Raw genomic sequence first — 17,012 nt, forward strand, 5'->3', positions numbered from 1 at the left:
CGTTTCTCAAAAGTCCCGATAATTTACCGAACCCAAAAGATATTCAACAACGTTCAACGTTTCACAACAGAGGTTTACTGCTTATTTCTTTTGAAAGCTAAAATTTTTAAAACCTTTACAACTTAAAGCCACCTGCTGGCAAGTTTGAACTAAAAAATTTAACACCAATCGATAAGAAACGAACTTCATAAAATACTTACGGGCACGTTATCGAATTCTTCGAGAAATGGCCTCCAGTCTGAGGACCACTGAAATCCTTGTGGGGCCGTTGTTAATTTTCTATATTTGTTTCATCCACTCTTTCTAGTGATTATTATTTGTATTACAAAAACTAAGAATTCAACGCTGAAAAAAAAAAATAAAAATTTTTTTAGTCTACTGTCTACATAATCTCCTACCATGCAAGGCCAAGAAAGCAGAAAATAGCATTAATTTTTCAAGTCATTTCACTAAATATTATCATGCCATAAATAGCATCATTTGTCACCTTCTTGCAATGTGTAAATTTCTTATTTGTACAATAATTAAAATTAGAGTCACAACGACTTCGTCCATCTGAGATAACGCTTACAATTAACGTAAACGTTGCCGGATTTATAAAGGATTCACCGGAGATGGGCGAAAGATCATTCCCCGACGCCTGTTTCAACTTTCCTTCGCCCCGACCATCTGCCCCTGAATAATGATGTTCCTGGGTTTAATAACGCATTGGCGAACGCTATCTGCAGAAAGGAAGCTAAGCCAAGCACGGGCCTGCACTCTGTGATAGCCAGTCAAAGAATGGAAGCCGATAGAAGTTGGTGGTTCGATGACTAAGCCCGGCCGGTATGAACCTGTGGGTGAATGTTATTTAAAAAGCTTCCACCCTCACTAATGTTGCGCGAAGAATTTATTTTCTACATTCTGTGATCGTCCTGATTTTCTGATGAGTTCTGTTCCTTCAAAGAAGATTCGTTGAATTACCCACTTTCATGGATACCATTTGATGATTCACTGGTTAACTTGCCTTCTAGGCCACGAGATGACCACGACACCTTAAAAAGCGTCTTGAGGGAGTGGTTTGCAGATACACTGCTTCGCAGGAGGGTTGTATGACAGTATGGTTAACTCTTGTTAGATCTGTCCGTCGGGTGCTTGTAAAACAACTGGGGGCACGAGGCATTGCCCAAGTTTGCTACAGTTGAACGCAATCAACACTAAAAGAGTTAAACCTTCTTTCGTCGTCGAGTCTGCATGTCATCATGCATAGCCGAACTATGGAAGGTCAGCGAACCGCGTCTAAGGTGGAGATGATGTCCACTGCATGGCGGAATCTAAAGAACTAGAAATGAACGAGAATGGAAAATGTCATTGTTTTGCAGGTTGGTGACCCTGACTACACCCAAACAAAGAACATCTAAGAATTAAGTACAGTGTAGTGCATGATGAACTTGATGAAAATGCTGACATTCAGTTGGCTGGTGAGTGACCGTGACATAGAGCGCACTCGGGACTTCCTTGTATGTCTACCTCTACCTCCACTCACTGATCAAGAAGAAGATCAAGAAGATTGGTTAATCGCTTTAGGGAGAAGGATGAGCTTGTCTGTCGTCTCCTATTATGGAATCCAATCTATGATCATAGTGGAGCAAGTGGAAGAGCACTCAAGACCTAAATTGACGTGCTCAAGGAGGACACAGGTCTTGAGGTAGAAGACCTAAGTAATGTAATGGTGGATCGGATAAGCTCTCGAGCTACGATAATTCGCCTCAGGTCTCGGCAAAACGAAAGGAAGGTGAGAAAGGAAGACTTGAACCTTACAAGTCAAATACTCCAGGCACCTTAACCGCCAAGTCGGCCCCTGATCACTTTCTCGAGGGCTAGAAAATAAACAATTAATGCCTAATACCTCATGCCCCTGGAGTCAAACTTCGGTGGAGTGTTTATTATCGTCCGCATCGTGTTCTGATGTTTTCCGCATTAGTGGCTCTGTCTGTGAGCTTCTTATGAGTACATACTCTGGCTTGTCAGAAAGCAGAGGTGTGAAAGCTTTGTCATAAATGCCGCTGCCATTGGTCTCATTCGGATCGTCGTACAGTACGGGAGGCTGTAATGAATGAAAGAGAAATACTTTATCGAAACATGAAAACGGAAAATGACGGCATCGACTTTGATACCGATCTAGTCGCTCTATCAAATCTTTCAAATGCTGGGTTAAGGCGTTAAAATGTTTAATGTATAATCATAGTTTGCCAAACATTGCTGTCATCATAGTTAATAGCAATGTTTTCTCCAACTTGCAATGCAATACTACCGAGAACACGCCGCAGAGTATCCCGCAACGTTGCGAAAAGAAGACTGCATGGTCTAAAACTATGTGGGCTGTACCCAAAATATAAAATGGACGTCTCGGTTGTTTTCTACAACCTTCTTCAGCTTGAGAATGTTAATAAAAACGGTGTCCGGGATGTTATGTGAATAAAAATACGATAAACGTGATAAAATTTGGGTGAGAACTACGACAATAGTGTGGCAAATTTAGAATGCTTCTAAAAAATTCTTAAAGTTTATGTATGTGTCTGGAAAAGCAATGTGTTCATTAATGGAGTATACTTCTCGAACGGATGCCAAAGCTTCAACAATAAGTCTTTGCCTGACTGATCTACTGGTCTACTTTGCCTACAACGCGCAACGCAAGAGGGAGTGTTACACGCCCAATTTTTCCCTGGAACTGTTGCGTTGCACGTTGCAGGAAAAACTGCAGGCGGCTTGAAATTGTTTTGTGTAAGGCCAAAAACAACTCGCGAAATTTCTTTTCATCCTGGAATCCCACGTAACTGCTGGTATAGCCCAGAAATCGAAAATAAATGGTAAATGTGAATGTACGACACAAAATATACAACCTAGAATTAACCAAACGTTATGCCAGTAGTCCTTATACTTACAGACACGTCTCCAATAACTTCTGACAGTGGCTTCATTTTGCCTTTTGCTATGCGTTGTCTGTAGAAAAAAAAAAACTCAAAATACTGCTTACATTGCATTGCATTGCAAAAAAAGACACGAGGTACTTAAAGGGACTTTGCCAGATATTTTTAGTTATTGTAACACTTACACCAAATGGAAGCCTACACATAATAGTCCAGCATTATTAAAAATTACATGTACTATACCACTGCATTTATGGACTGTGCCTCCTAATACAGAGGTATTTTTGCGCAGTTTATGACTATTATGCGGGAAAAGCAGATCTTAGCAAGGGTTATTGAAATCAAAAAAAAAAAAAAAAAAAAAAAAGAAAAAAGAAAATTGGTATATGCCAAAAGAAAAAAAAATAGTTTGATCAAATCTCATGTTGTGCTCGTATAAAAATCGAAAAACAAAATTTCCCTAACAATTTCCTTCCTCGGATCTCAGCTGTTTTTCGCGAGCAGAGGAAGAAAACTGTGTGGGACACATTACGAATGGGAATGCTCAATGCTCACAGTTCACAGTGAAACAACCGAGAAATAAAGAAACCGCGAGAGTAGCGATCCTGTATTGACGTCACAGCTATACTATCCCCAGTGTCTGGTCTTGCGCGGCATTGTGCGAAACCGGAAACGAAATTTCTCGTTGTTAGACATAAAATACTAACGACGTATGACGTCATTTTTCAAAATTGAACCTCATTTATCTCTGAAAAATGCTGGTTACCCTCACTTCTCTTTTTGGATTTCAGTAGCCGTTGATATGATATTCTTATCCCGTATTGAACAAAATCCGTGCAAAAAATACCTTTGAATAGGTGGATTGTGCCAAAACAAAAGAAAGTTTGCTCACATAGTTTGCATAAAAATGGAAGTTAACTCCCAGAGGCGAAAAATCTTGTTCCTAACCGCCAACATGGTCGCCATGACGTCACGTACAATCAACCTATTAGGAGGCACCGTCCTTCAGAAATCAGAGCTTCCCGGACTATCCTGAGATGCGCAGGACATATGCGCAGTAGCAAAACGAGGCATCGTTCTTAAATTGTTCCTAAACGTCGTTCTTTGACCATGGATGGTGATTACAACTTGAAAAAATTGGCCATCTTTTCTAAAAAGTCCCTCATTTCTGTCTTGTAAAAATCGATAAACACTGATTATAGATTGTTCCCCCTTCGAGAAAAAACACTTCATAAATAATATAAAAGTTCTCTTGGTGTTCTAGGACGGGGTTGACATTCATCAGAATAAAAACAACAACAACAAAAATAACATTCACTGACCATCCAAGACAAATCCTTTGGAAATAAAGGCGGCAATGAAGTCACACAAATCAATTCCTTCATAAATATTTTTTGAGACGACATTACCTTTACCAACAAGGAAACTCTTTCGCAAACCTTGTGGCAAGCAAAAATAAAATTCCACGACTGTTCAGTGACTGAAAGGTAAAATTACGAATTTCTCGAACTTGACGCGAAGTTCCCTGACTTTTTCCTGGACTTGAAAAAGTCCATTCTTCCCTGCCGGGACAACCCTGTAGGAGTATTTCATTGTCGTCATACACGTTTCCTTCGTTAGCTTCAGGCTTACATGTACTTTACCTCTGTTTCCGTCTCCAGAGATAGACTGATATGAAAGCACATACAATGCACAGAACGAGCCCCACAGCTACTCCGACGATGAGAAGGACTTTCACTTGTCCCTCCTGACGAGGACTTCGAGTTGTGTCTATTTGAGTGTTTAGAGAAAACAAAACAAGGGTGATGAATATCAGTACAGTATGAAGATTCACAATCAAAACTTGAAACAAAAACCAAAACGAACCAAGAAACAAATTTTCACTCAGTAGAAATAAACAATGCGCATTTGACACTGTACAATGCGAATGCTCTGTGATCCCGAAATCTTGAAAAGATCATGGAAAGTAATGGAATTTTAAAAGACCAAAAGAGTACGAACCGTATTTAGGATGACTATGGACTAATTTATATACAGTACGTTGCTATTCTGTCGCGTGAAATGAAAGTCAAGCCACATACATGTATAATCGTCGAACCAGTCTTCGACTTTTAGGCCATTCATAAGAAGAGTGAAGTGTATTGTCGTTTGTTGGTTGATTTACTGTGGTTTTTTGTTATTTTAAAGGGCTTGATTACATTGTACACGACTGAAATTGGATTAGCCTCCTATTTATTCCCTCAATAAATGCTTTCTTAGTAATTTTTTCCCATGAACATGATTTTCAATGGACCATTTTAATTGTCTGGTAAACGAAATTACAAATTTCCATGACCCGTACAAACCCTGCTAAATAGCAATAACAATAGCAACAATAACAAAAAAAACAAAACAAACTATAAACAATAAAAAAGATTGCTTATATGAAAAGAGCAGCGAGATCACCTATGGTTAAAGAAGCCAGTGCCAATGTAGTTAGTTCATGTAAAGCATGTTTCATGCTTCCAATTCTACATTACCATTCCGTCACTGTTAACACTACGTTTTGCGTGATTTAATCTTCACCAAACCTAGTGACGAGCCAAGTATAAAATTCCCTGACTTTTCTCACTGATTTACAGGTAGAATTTACACTTTCCTTGACATGCTCAAATTTCCTGACATTTCCTTGACATTGAAAAAAAACTGAACTTTCAATCTTTTGTGAGACATGAAAACCAACCGATCCTTTGGTTAGGGTAAACGAACCTGCGGCTGTCTCCTCCGGGATGTAAATTGGTTGACTTGTGGGACCACATCCAACGTGTGTGCACATCTGTACCGTGACAGCGTAAGCTTCACTCAGGCGTAAATTGGTCAAAGTGCCTGTGGTGTTGGACACATTGCTGAATATCTGCACCTGACTGACATCTTTTGATTTTGCTGACACGCTGCTGTTTATTTTCCAATAATGAAGCACAAAGTGGGTGATGATTCCATTCCAAGTTTTTTTATTAGGAAGCTATAAAGTGAAGTAGTAAAACATAAATAAATAAAGATTAAGTAAATACATAACTAAATAAAAATTAAAAATAAAATCATTACTTCAAAGTTCCATGAGTTCCATTCACGTCATAAAAGCGACAGCTGGCTGTCAGTTTGTAGCTTAAAATCAGAAGTAAATTTAACAAATTGACGACAGTTTTTCATTCGCCTGTCCTGTTATTGATCACGAGTTCGTCATAACATTGTCAAAGTAGCTGTGGAACCACAAGGCGAGACTTTCTATTGGGTGAAAAGTGATAGATTGACGTTTGATTGTTTTCAAATTCCCCGTTCTCGTTCGTTCCGTCAACATCGCATAAATTATAAATTCATGCGTCTGTCCGCTTATTAACATTGAAAATTAGCCAATGAGCGCGCGAGAATTTTTGCAGTTATTGTGGAAAATGAATTTCAACCAGATTTCAACGTTTGAAGCGTGCGCACCAATTCCATAAAAAAAAAATTATTAATAATAATATTATCAGTCTTGACAAGACAACTTCTTCTGAAATAAAAAAGGCGATTAGGTGAATACATACTGTCCATGTGAATGTCACATTTCTGTATTCCTCACGTACTACAGTGGAAATTAAGTTTTCAGTTATCTTGGGATGACCACTGGGTTCTATAGAGGAATAAAAAATTGTAGTAAAGGGATAAGTACTGTTCAAGGTAAGTGAACTGAAAAAATTCAAACTGTAAAGAGCATCATATTGGTATCATTTCTTATTGGACAATTAAAATCAACTTTTAGATGTAAAACTATCAATTACTTTTTCTTTCTTTCTGTCTTAACAAATTCCTAACTGGACAGGCATGTATAGAACTCATTAGCGAAACTGCTTTTAATTGAGCATCATAAAATCAATTTAAAGCAATCGTTTTTGTAAAACTTAATACATGTAGTTTTATGACTTATAACCTCTAATATGGCTGTTGCATTCTGCATGGAAATAAAATTTCAAAATGGAGTGCCTAGAGAAAACCTCTAGAAAGTCGCAAGGATGAGAACTGAACCTACATGTATAAGTGACACTGAATCTCCACAGAACAAACCAGCAGAGGCACCCAACGGATCGTTTCGGTAAATTATCTGTTCGGAAGGCCCTTAATCCCCTACAATTTTCTAAAGAGAATTTTCTCTTCGAACTTTCTTGGTATGAAAAACTTAAGGCCTAGTGTTTTCGGATTGATAAAAATGTCGTTTCGAGTAACAAAAAAAGGTCAGCTAAAATTTTCGGAAAGGAAATAAGACCTAAGGTTTTCGAGAAATGGACAAAGATGCCCTAGTAATTTCGAAAAGACTCAAGTTGCCCTTAGAATGACCGAACAGATAAAAATATTATAGTGCGGCCTAAAATGAACCTACAGAGCTTTAAAGGTACTCCAGATACATAAAATAGCGTTTTAAAGGATCTGAGAGAAAACTGTCGTTGGGTGCCCCTGAACCAGGGCCGATAAATTTACACGCTAATCCCTGATCAGCATTAACTGAGGTTTTCAACTTAGTTTTACTCATTAAAAATGTTTTTAAAATGTAATTTTAAGCTAGTGATCAAGAAGCGTTTGAGTACACGAGGAACAAAACTCTTTTTTATTTTGACGAATCGTCATGAATGGTGTTAGACTCAAATCAAAGTTCTCGTTAACCGTGGATTACATGTAGCTTATAATTGGTAGGCTGCATTGGTGGGTCAGGCGAGTGCTATCAATACTGCACTGTCTCTCCTTATAGACCCAAATATTTAACACAATGAAACAATCAGAACTCTAAGGAAATACATGTAACAAGTGCAAAGCATGGAAAAAGGCATAATATTATCATGCAAGTTTCGATCTGTTTCATTTGTGTCTCAAACTCATTGATAACCCATGAAGAGTAAACAAAAGAAATCACCACCGTGAAGCTGGTTTGGTAATATGAACTTAATTGTCATAAAATTTGGTGAACATTTGCTTTGAATTTCTCCAAGAATTATTTATGATTTAAGGATTTGAATGAGTAGCTGATAAAACACACACACACACACACACACTCAGCTCAGTGCCTCAATTTTTCAACTCACTTCTTGGTGCTTGGAAATTTGGTTGATACAGTGTACATGCATGTGTATGTCATTTCACTTGTTATAGGTGGTTTAACTATGTATTCGGCTTGGAGGAACAGTGGCTCAAGGCTAAGACTTCTCTTTGACAATTTGTAATGGAATTGTTTCAACGATAAAACTGCCCAATGAAAATTTAACCAATCCAGAAAAAGATTATTCAAAAGACAGACTTTAAATTGAGGTCTGTACCCAGTTGACACTGTTAGTGGTTAATTGTTGTGATTTATGAAAAAGGGTGATGACTGGAGTCCCCCATCTACATGTATAGAATTTACTACATTTTCAAGCAAGCGGTAAAGATAGTTATGTACTCATATTAAGTTTGTTGTTGATTGACATGGATGGAAAATTGATTTTTAAAAGAACATTACAGTTTTATTACAACAATGCAAAAAAAAAATCAAACCCAAAAGAGAAAAAAAGACATCAGTGGTAAATCTCATTAAATCATGTACCGTCTTCCAAAGTTCTGAGTGAGAAAGGACCAATGTATTCTCCCCGGGTGGAGTCTCCATACTGCGGCGCTGTTGAACAAGCAATGTAGATGTGGTGCAAGGTATATGGGTGAAGACTCGTGAAATCATGGTGAAGATTCACAACTGCATGAAAGTCCTGACTCACAAAGTCTGTGGTCTGAAAGCATTTAACAATCAATAAAAATAATAAATGTACATTTCAATTCAAATTTTAGAGGTGCACATGCTTAAAAAAAAGGGCCATTCCCATTGCATGTTTCATTTCCTGTTACCCAAACAACCCAATTTTTTCAAACAGTTTAAAAAGTTTCCAATTCACTGTCAGCTCGCATTAGAAATACAGTAGTATTACAAGGCTGCAGCCTAACAGGAGCCCGCAGCCTGGGGCGCCCAAGAAAATGCTCTGGGCACCTTAATTTTTTACCCCAGCACCTAACACTTTACTTGTTCGGCTCCTAACTTTTCAGTGTTTGGCCTTGTGGGCTCCTTGAAATTCTTTTTTAAGCAACAGCCTTGTATTGTGTTGAGCTCTCTCTTCTTGAGTGTTTATGTTTTTTGTATATCTCCTAAAGTGACTTAATTGTCTTGAAATGTATAAACTACAGTAAATCAGTTATTAAGTTTTAAAACCACTGCACCAGACACTCTTTATCACCTTGTCAATAGCCTTACACTGTATATCAAAACATATTTTCCTGATATCTGATATGTATTTACTATTTATTAGTAAAATATAGTTTTAAATCTTTATTATTGATAATATTATTATTATTATTGTTGACAAATAACACATGCCACGTAACTTCAATTTCTTCAGTTAAAAAGAAAGGGATCAATCACTAATTATTCTTATTGTGTCACTGAAATGTTATGTTCTTAGAAGCTTAAGCTAGTCTATAAAATTTGCCAAAAGGGATATATTCCAGGGTTTATAATCACCTGATGCCATCTAATTTTGCAACAAATTGGAACTCAGTCGTTTATCAATAAGTCTATGAAACTGAAATCATCATCCAAATAACACTGCACATTGTACATAAATTTATCTTATTTTCACTAATTACCTGATTTTTGTCAGCTCCATCCTCAGCAATCAATATGAGATAATGCAGGAACTTTTGCAACTCTCCCATGTCATTTGGAGCATCCCATTCCAGAGAGAGCATCTTCCTCTTTTTGCTCACCACACTTATGTTCTCAGGTTTTGTACACTTCACTGTTGAAAGCAATTAAAACAAACCAGCTTACTTACTGCTTACTGCTTTAAGGATGGTGACTACTAACATCGAAGTATTTTTGTGCAGTTTATGACTATGCGGGAAAAGAAGATTTTAGCAAGGCCTATTGGAATCCAAAACGAAAATTGGGGATAGCCACGCATTTTTAAGCAACAATTTCTCTAAAAAAGTGCCAAAATATAAAGCAATGTATGGGATTTTTTCCTAAATTGAAGCTTAATTTTCTGTGAAAAATGCATGGTTACCCCCAATTTTCTTTTGAGATACCAACGACATTTGGTAAGTTCTGCTTTCTCCGAATAGTTTTAAATCGCGCAAAAATATTCCTGTATTAGTAGGCACCACCCATAGGAAACCCAAGTATCTCGCAATGCAGAACGTATGCACAGTAACAATAGTAGGTAGCCTCCTTAATTTGCACAGTTATAGAAACATCCCCAGCTGAAGCAAACACTGTTGACAGAGTAAGTTGAAAAAGGGCTGTAAGTGTGCTGTGGAAACTGTTACTTTATAACCACATGCACTGTCCAATACAAAATTTGTTAAATGGTTTAATTTGGACAATAGTGAACTGCATTAAACCTAGTTCAATGGCCTACCTTGCATGAGTCTCCTATAGCTCAGTGGTAGAGCATAATATTATGGAAATACATCTCTATCGATTACTGTTAACCCTTTAAGCCCTAACAGTGATCAGCATCAAATTTCTGCTTGTAATATCAATGCTTTTTCAAGCCCTGAGGTCATGAGAATTAAAGATATAATCACTCAATGTGAATTTTCTGGACATTTTAATAACTTCTACCAAGTACTTTTATAATAATTTAGTTTGGGGACAAGATGGGAGAATTTGCTCTTTGATATAAGAGGTTAAAGGGTTAAGTTCATTTAAGTGCTACAAGCATTTTCAAAATGGTAGGGACACTCTTACTAAAATCATCATTTTCTTGGGAAAAAATACTCTTGTAAGCACAATGTAAAAGATACAAACCATTTCTGCCCCCCTCCCCTTTTCAATGTTGCCATCCGTTTGTTGAAAGTCTATCAGAAATTCCCTCAACATTGATAAGGGGGGTTGGGGGAGAGGGGAGATAAGGAGTTAAATGGCAATGAAAGAAACTGGAAAAAGACGCTCCTTGCACAGAGTGTCTCAAGTGTTTTCCCAATTGCTTGTACAAGCATTCTCTATTAGTTACAAAGTTGTTAACCATTATCATAAGAATTCACTCAAACTTAAGTAACAACTTACTCACTAATAAAACATAACCTGTAGTCCTCTAAGGCCTAATCAAATTTTAAAATCTGGTGGCAAATTATAAAAGGTTGAAACGTGAGTTTAACCTATTTCCGTGCTATAATTATTAATGAAAAAAAATTGCAACAAACATTACCTGAGTCCAATGGTTTGCAAAGGCTGGGGCGACTGTAACTATCACGTTGAATATTTCCAATGTTGACAACAAAGTAGATCGAAACCCCTGTTACTTCTTGGATAAAATTAAACATATTTGGAAACACCATTTTGAAAATGGATGTGACATTACAATCCACTACTGCGCTGCTCACACTGGAGTTAATGGACAAATCAGAACAATGTCTCGACATGTTGTAACCAAAAGGAGGTCTACGACAAAATTTATTTCTTTTGGATGAAGGATGGTAACAGTACAACACATTATATGTGAATTGAAGATCACTTTGCTTGTTTTCTAGGATGTTCCACATCAGCAGAGTTTTAGGTGGCACCTTTCCATTTGAAACGCACTTTGGTTTGGTGATGGGTCCTACAGAAAGAAATAATTTTTACTGTTACTTAATAAATAAATTGAAAATCAAAAACAAGATAATAATAAGATAAATTAAATCACTTTACATGTTTAAAAATTACTCCCTCTGACTAAAATATAACATAAGTGCTACTTATTAAATGGCTATTATTAATTTTTTTCTTACATGTATGCTCAAAAGAAAAATACTACAATCCCCCCCCCCCCTACTTTGCCTGTTTATATCTTGAGGCTTGGTGGACTTTTGATGAAACAGACTAAGAATGGTGGGGGAGGAAGGAGGGTCTCGACACAGGGTCACGCACCATAATTTTGCATTTCACAAACTTAAAAACCTCAGCAAACAAAAAGCTAAAAGGAAGCCAACAGAGCACTGTGTAACGTCACTGAAGTTAATTCAAGCCACCAGAGACCAGTTATGGTTGGCCGTACAATTTAACAAATTATTTTCTCAAATATCAGTGTATTAATTCACGATTCACTATCAAGGATTTTAGCAGTTCTTGTTTCACGGAGTGCACTTCAATCACGATTCACAGAATGGTTTTTCAGTACAACATGATTCATGGAGGGCTCGCAAAAAGGCGGATCACAAGGTCACAAAACTAAGCTTGCTCCCCCCCCCTGCCCCCTCAGTGGTTGCATCCCCAAAAAAGATGGCCTTAATTGCTCCATCACATTAATATCCAGGACATGTGGTTTGATATCACACATTTGAAATATCAGTGGGTAATCAGCCCCCAAAATAGTAGGTAATAATTTCGTGAAAGAAGAAAGCTATTTACACCCTAATGTGGTGTTAGTCTGACGAATCAATTTATTAAAGCCTACCTCCGACGAGAACGGTGACATTTGCATCATGAGGAAAGTCTTCATCCTGACTTTCTTTAGAGACATTGAATACACTACACTGATAAATGCCATGCTGCTGTGGTGTAATCCTTGTGATGATCAACCGCACCTTTGTCCCTAATCGTCGTGTTAGATTATGGAGCCACTTCCCTTCATGCTTCCAAGAAACTCGACCAGCAGAGAGGGTAGTGCTATTTACTTCACAATCCAAAGATAAGGTGCGGCCAGCTACAACGTACTTCACTGGGGCTTGCACTGAGACGAAGAATCACAAGCAAATTTCGGGTAATGACAAGCTTAAGTGTTTTCAGGCACTGGCCTAGAGAAAAGATTAAATTCTGAACACACCCCTTACGTTCACTTCAATCAAAAAATTTAATCAATCTTATTTAGATCCTTGACAAATCATGTACGACTCTAGCTTTCAGTAGATCATCCGAATCTAACTATACAAACTACACACACGAAGCGTAAAACCCGGGAAACCAACATTAACGTACAAACGTGCAAACTTCAAAACATCGATCAGCACAACATTACTGTAGTTGCGATCGTCATTTCTCGGAAACTGAGCATTTCAAAACCTGAATTTCCCTTGACGAAAGGCAACTGCTAACATTTCTATACATTTTGATGGACAGTTTAACGTGACTTACCAGAAAGAATGGCTCCCTGAGTTCCTAACACAAGATTTATCAGCGAAATCTGACAGTGAAACAAGAGCGCAGAGAACGTCCAGCTCAAATACACCGCCATAACCCGGAAGCTCCTTGGGAACCACTCAGTTTCGACCGGAAATCTGCTTCGTGCAATCTCGTCCCCAGAGCCCGCGCGCGTTTCAGGAACGCAGCTTGGCAATGTCAGAATGTAGACTTGAGGGAGAGATTGAGAAGCCTGCGGGAGCCTACATGGTAGGCGCGTGAAAATATATAGGGCGCGAGAAAGATTTGAAAAAGAGTGGGACGCGTGAGGGAGGGAGAAACGCAGGCTATCCCTCGCGCGTCTCCCCTCTTTCTAGGGCTCTTTATTTTTCCCGCGCGTGCTACGCAGGCTATACTCGCACGCACTATGGGCAAACACTGTTTATTACAGTTATCTCAAAACTATGTGAAAACTTTACTTCAAAACATTTCCTTATTTCACATAATACTTCAGTATCTGGTAAAGATAAAAGATCAACGAGATAACTAGGGCAACCTTGAATGGTAACTGATTAACAATTTAATTTTATTTTTAATGGCTTCTGTTTTCGTTTTGTTTTTGTTTTTTCAATAGAAGCCATTTTTGCATAAAGTTTATGGGGGTTATTCTCAGCTATCAGCTACTTATTAAGCCATTTCTCAGCTATCAATTAATTATTACGAATATCTCAGTCAACTCTTATCAAGTGTGTTGCGGTTTTGTATCGTATTATCAGTGTACCTCTCGTTTAGCAGAACAGTGGAAAGTATTATCCGAACATTTCCGAAGAACTTTCGAGTGATTCCAATACCTTTCGAGACTTTACGAACACTGCGTTCCATCTTTTGTTGATCTCCCGAATTCTAGGAGCACACTATACTCACGCAAAGTTCAGAAATCCCAGTAAATACTGTCTTGTTAGCGTTTCACAGCTATGAGCTAAAAGTTTGGTCAATTCTCAGTTATACATGTAAATTTTACCCCACGCGGACCGTTGACCACACCCGATGCCGGATAGAAACACATTCAGCAAGACCCAAGTGTAATGTAAGAGTTTGTTCGGAGAATTCTATCTGAGAATTCCTAGAGATACATAAAATGATTATAAAATGTATAATCCTTAAAAAAATTCGAAAAAATGTTACCTGGTATAGAAGGTAAAAGTAGATATATAGATAAGAAACCCTAAAATGTGCGTGCACAATATTTCAGTCGTTTGGCTATCGACTTATTTCTTTTCTCCTTATTTTCCATACGTACTCTATTTGTTTTGAAACGATGCTTTCAGGCCGAATAGTGCATTCTCGTGCAATTTTTCACCCAGCAATGTATGAAATAAAAAATAAAGAAAATCAATTAAAAATTTTAAAATATTAGTAAAAAAAATTAAAATTTTAAAAAAATCTTAAAATGGTCTATGCTTAATCTAGCTATTGAGTGGATGCAACGGGAGTTTGAGCATCTTAACCTAGCACAAGACCTTAAAAGTTCTGGCAATGTTTAGGCTACTACTTGGGACAGACTTCTAGAAACATCTTTGCTTCTGGTATTCCCCTCAAATTACTACTCAGTCCCTTAGAAAATCCCCCAAGTACATCCATTATAATGTTATTTTGATTGATCTTGTAGCCCGGGTACTGGTTCTTGATTTCCCATCGTAGTGGAGCGTACTTGCGTTATTATTATTATTATTATTATTATCATTATCATTATTATTATTATTATTATTATTATTATTATTATCATTATCATTATCATTATCATTATCATTATTATTATTATTATTATTATTATTATTATTATTATTATTATTATTATTATTATTAGAAGTGGAGCAAGCCACATTTACGCCATTAGTTTTTAGCACGACAGGTGGAATGGCGGTGGAATGCAAGCGATACCATAGTAGGCTGGCTGAGTTAATTGCTACAAAGAAGGGCGAGAACTATGCGACTACTATGTCATGGATCAGGGCAAGGGTGTCCTTTGCGTTGCTGAGATCAGCATTACTATGCTTAAGAGGTTCGCGAGCTACAAGGAGGATCCATCTAGAATTGACGGACATTGACATCGAGAAAGGACATGCAAACATTCGTTAAAAACATTGAGAACATAATTTTATTTCTCAGTTTTTCTTGGTAGCCTTCCATTTGATGTTGGTTTTTATTCCCTTTTTTTAAGATTTTTAACTTTGTATATATGATTGATTTTTTTGATAAGAATAGCATAATAACTTTATCAAAAAAAATCGGATTGAAAGTTGGCTCTTTCTCATCGAAATAAATTGTAAATAGTTTTTAATAGTTCTTTTTCCTACTTTTAACTTGTGAATAGCAATTTGCTTGAAATATGTTAATAAAGAGTTTTCAATTTATTATTATTATTATTATTATTATTATTAAATTATAATTATTATTGTTACAATAACAAATAAACAAACAACAAAAGAAAAAGAGGAAGACTCTTCAGACTTTCTTAATCATCAATTTTATTTAGCTACTTTTTAAATTATCATTTGTGTTTCAATATAGTCATTTTCGTTATTCAAAATTTTAAAAATAGACAGCGATGCCAAATACTTCATTATTTTTCTATATTTACAAATTCCACACCTAAAGTTTACAAAATATAAGCAAGGGTTTCAACTTCAAAATGGCATCATGACGACTCCGAAACGTTGATTTTTACTTGCTAATGTAAAGTTTACAAAATAAACTTAATGTAGTACCCTGGTCCGTATCAGATTTTGTAAGAACTCCTCACGTACAAATATGTGCTGTGAATGTAATAACATGTGGATATCCCTGGATAAAAACATTCTATATTCTTGAATTATTTAATTTTAATATATTCACTCTAATTCTTCAATCATTCTGTTCAAGGTCACTAATTATAGGAAGAGTGGAAGCCTCATAAATTTACCTTTAAACTACGTATTTAAACCCAACAAACAACTAGGTCGCTATTTAACAATTAGCCTGCGAATATCGCCCGATACTTAGCCGAGAGGCCGTAGGTCGTATTCACGTACTACAAAGTGTGTGAGGCCGAAGGCCGAGTGGGTTAAAATCAGAGGATATTCCGCAACATGGAGCAGGACAATTGTCTTATTATTGAACACATAGATAACAAACCACAGTTTTATTGTAGAAAATCTGGAGACGATTTTCCAAGGTGGTTACTTGTTTAAAGCGCTCTTTCATTTTTCTCTCTAACACACAAAATTAGGTATATCGCAGGATATATGTTGAGTACAGACGACGAACATTGAGTCCACAATGACCGTATTTGGGCAGTGTTACAATGTGTTGAATAATAAACGAACTGATTTCTCTTTCGAAGAAAAAACTCTTCGACAGTTATCTACAATCTAGCAGAAAATGCATATAAAAGTAAAACTTACGGTGGCATATTTATGTAGATTTAAATTAAAGTACTCTACGAGTGAAAAGTTAACAATTATTCCACGGGCGCGCGTTGGATATGGGATGATAGATAGCCAACGAGGCGCGCAGCGCCGAAGTGGCTATAATCATCTCATATCCAACAAGCGCGAGTGGAATAATTGTTTTATTAAAAAAATCAAGAAGTATTGCTATATTTTGCTGATTTCGCTTTGCAAGAACAATTAGAAGACAATTTAATGGTCTCTATTTCTCGGGCATGGTATAATGGCTCATATACCATGGCCGCTAAGCCAATCAAATCGCTCGAATTGCATTATACAATGATCCAGTTTTCAATAATACTAAATACAATGAGACAATAACGAAATGTGCCAAAGGCACATCTAGGTATTCTCTCTCTTCAGCTCCATATAAAAAGGTACACGCCTACAATAGATAAATCAACGTCGTTCCCAGGGCCCTCTCTCTTCCTCCCTCGAAGTCACATGGCGCTTGGGTTGAGGGTGGAGGCTGGGGTAATTTTCTTAGTC

At 37.1% G+C, this 17,012-nt stretch overlaps 1 protein-coding gene across 1 annotated transcript; it reads right to left on the bottom strand.

The window, feature by feature from the left end:
• Positions 1 to 59: 59 nt before the first annotated feature.
• On the bottom strand, positions 60 to 13,185 carry LOC146467858 (uncharacterized). Its single transcript, XM_085125266.1, has 11 exons — positions 13,051 to 13,185; positions 12,374 to 12,649; positions 11,147 to 11,539; positions 9,582 to 9,733; positions 8,497 to 8,674; positions 6,473 to 6,558; positions 5,658 to 5,910; positions 4,553 to 4,679; positions 2,925 to 2,982; positions 1,889 to 2,086; positions 60 to 1,321 (listed from the first exon to the last, which is right to left on the bottom strand). Exons 1-10 carry the CDS (start codon positions 13,148 to 13,150, stop codon positions 1,904 to 1,906), a joined length of 1,806 nt encoding a protein of 601 aa, XP_084981392.1. The 5' UTR covers positions 13,151 to 13,185; the 3' UTR covers positions 60 to 1,321; positions 1,889 to 1,903.
• Between the last annotated feature and the right edge of the window lie 3,827 nt (positions 13,186 to 17,012).

The sequence above is a fragment of the Pavona decussata genome, unplaced genomic scaffold (assembly GCF_977016875.1).
Source record: "Pavona decussata unplaced genomic scaffold, jaPavDecu1.1 SCAFFOLD_134, whole genome shotgun sequence".
NCBI classification, from domain to species: domain Eukaryota; kingdom Metazoa; phylum Cnidaria; class Anthozoa; order Scleractinia; family Agariciidae; genus Pavona; species Pavona decussata.

Excerpts from the sequence above, each read along its gene's own strand:
- LOC146467858 (XM_085125266.1), bottom strand. The coding sequence starts at position 13,150 with ATGGCGGTGTATTTGAGCTGGACGTTCTCTGCGCTCTTGTTTCACTGT. Across the intron at positions 8,675-9,581 it reads ATGGAGCTGACAAAAATCAG|ACCACAGACTTTGTGAGTCA; the intron begins GTAATTAGTGAA and ends AAATGCTTTCAG. Across the intron at positions 2,983-4,552 it reads CTCTGGAGACGGAAACAGAG|ACAACGCATAGCAAAAGGCA; the intron begins GTAAAGTACATG and ends TTTTTTCTACAG.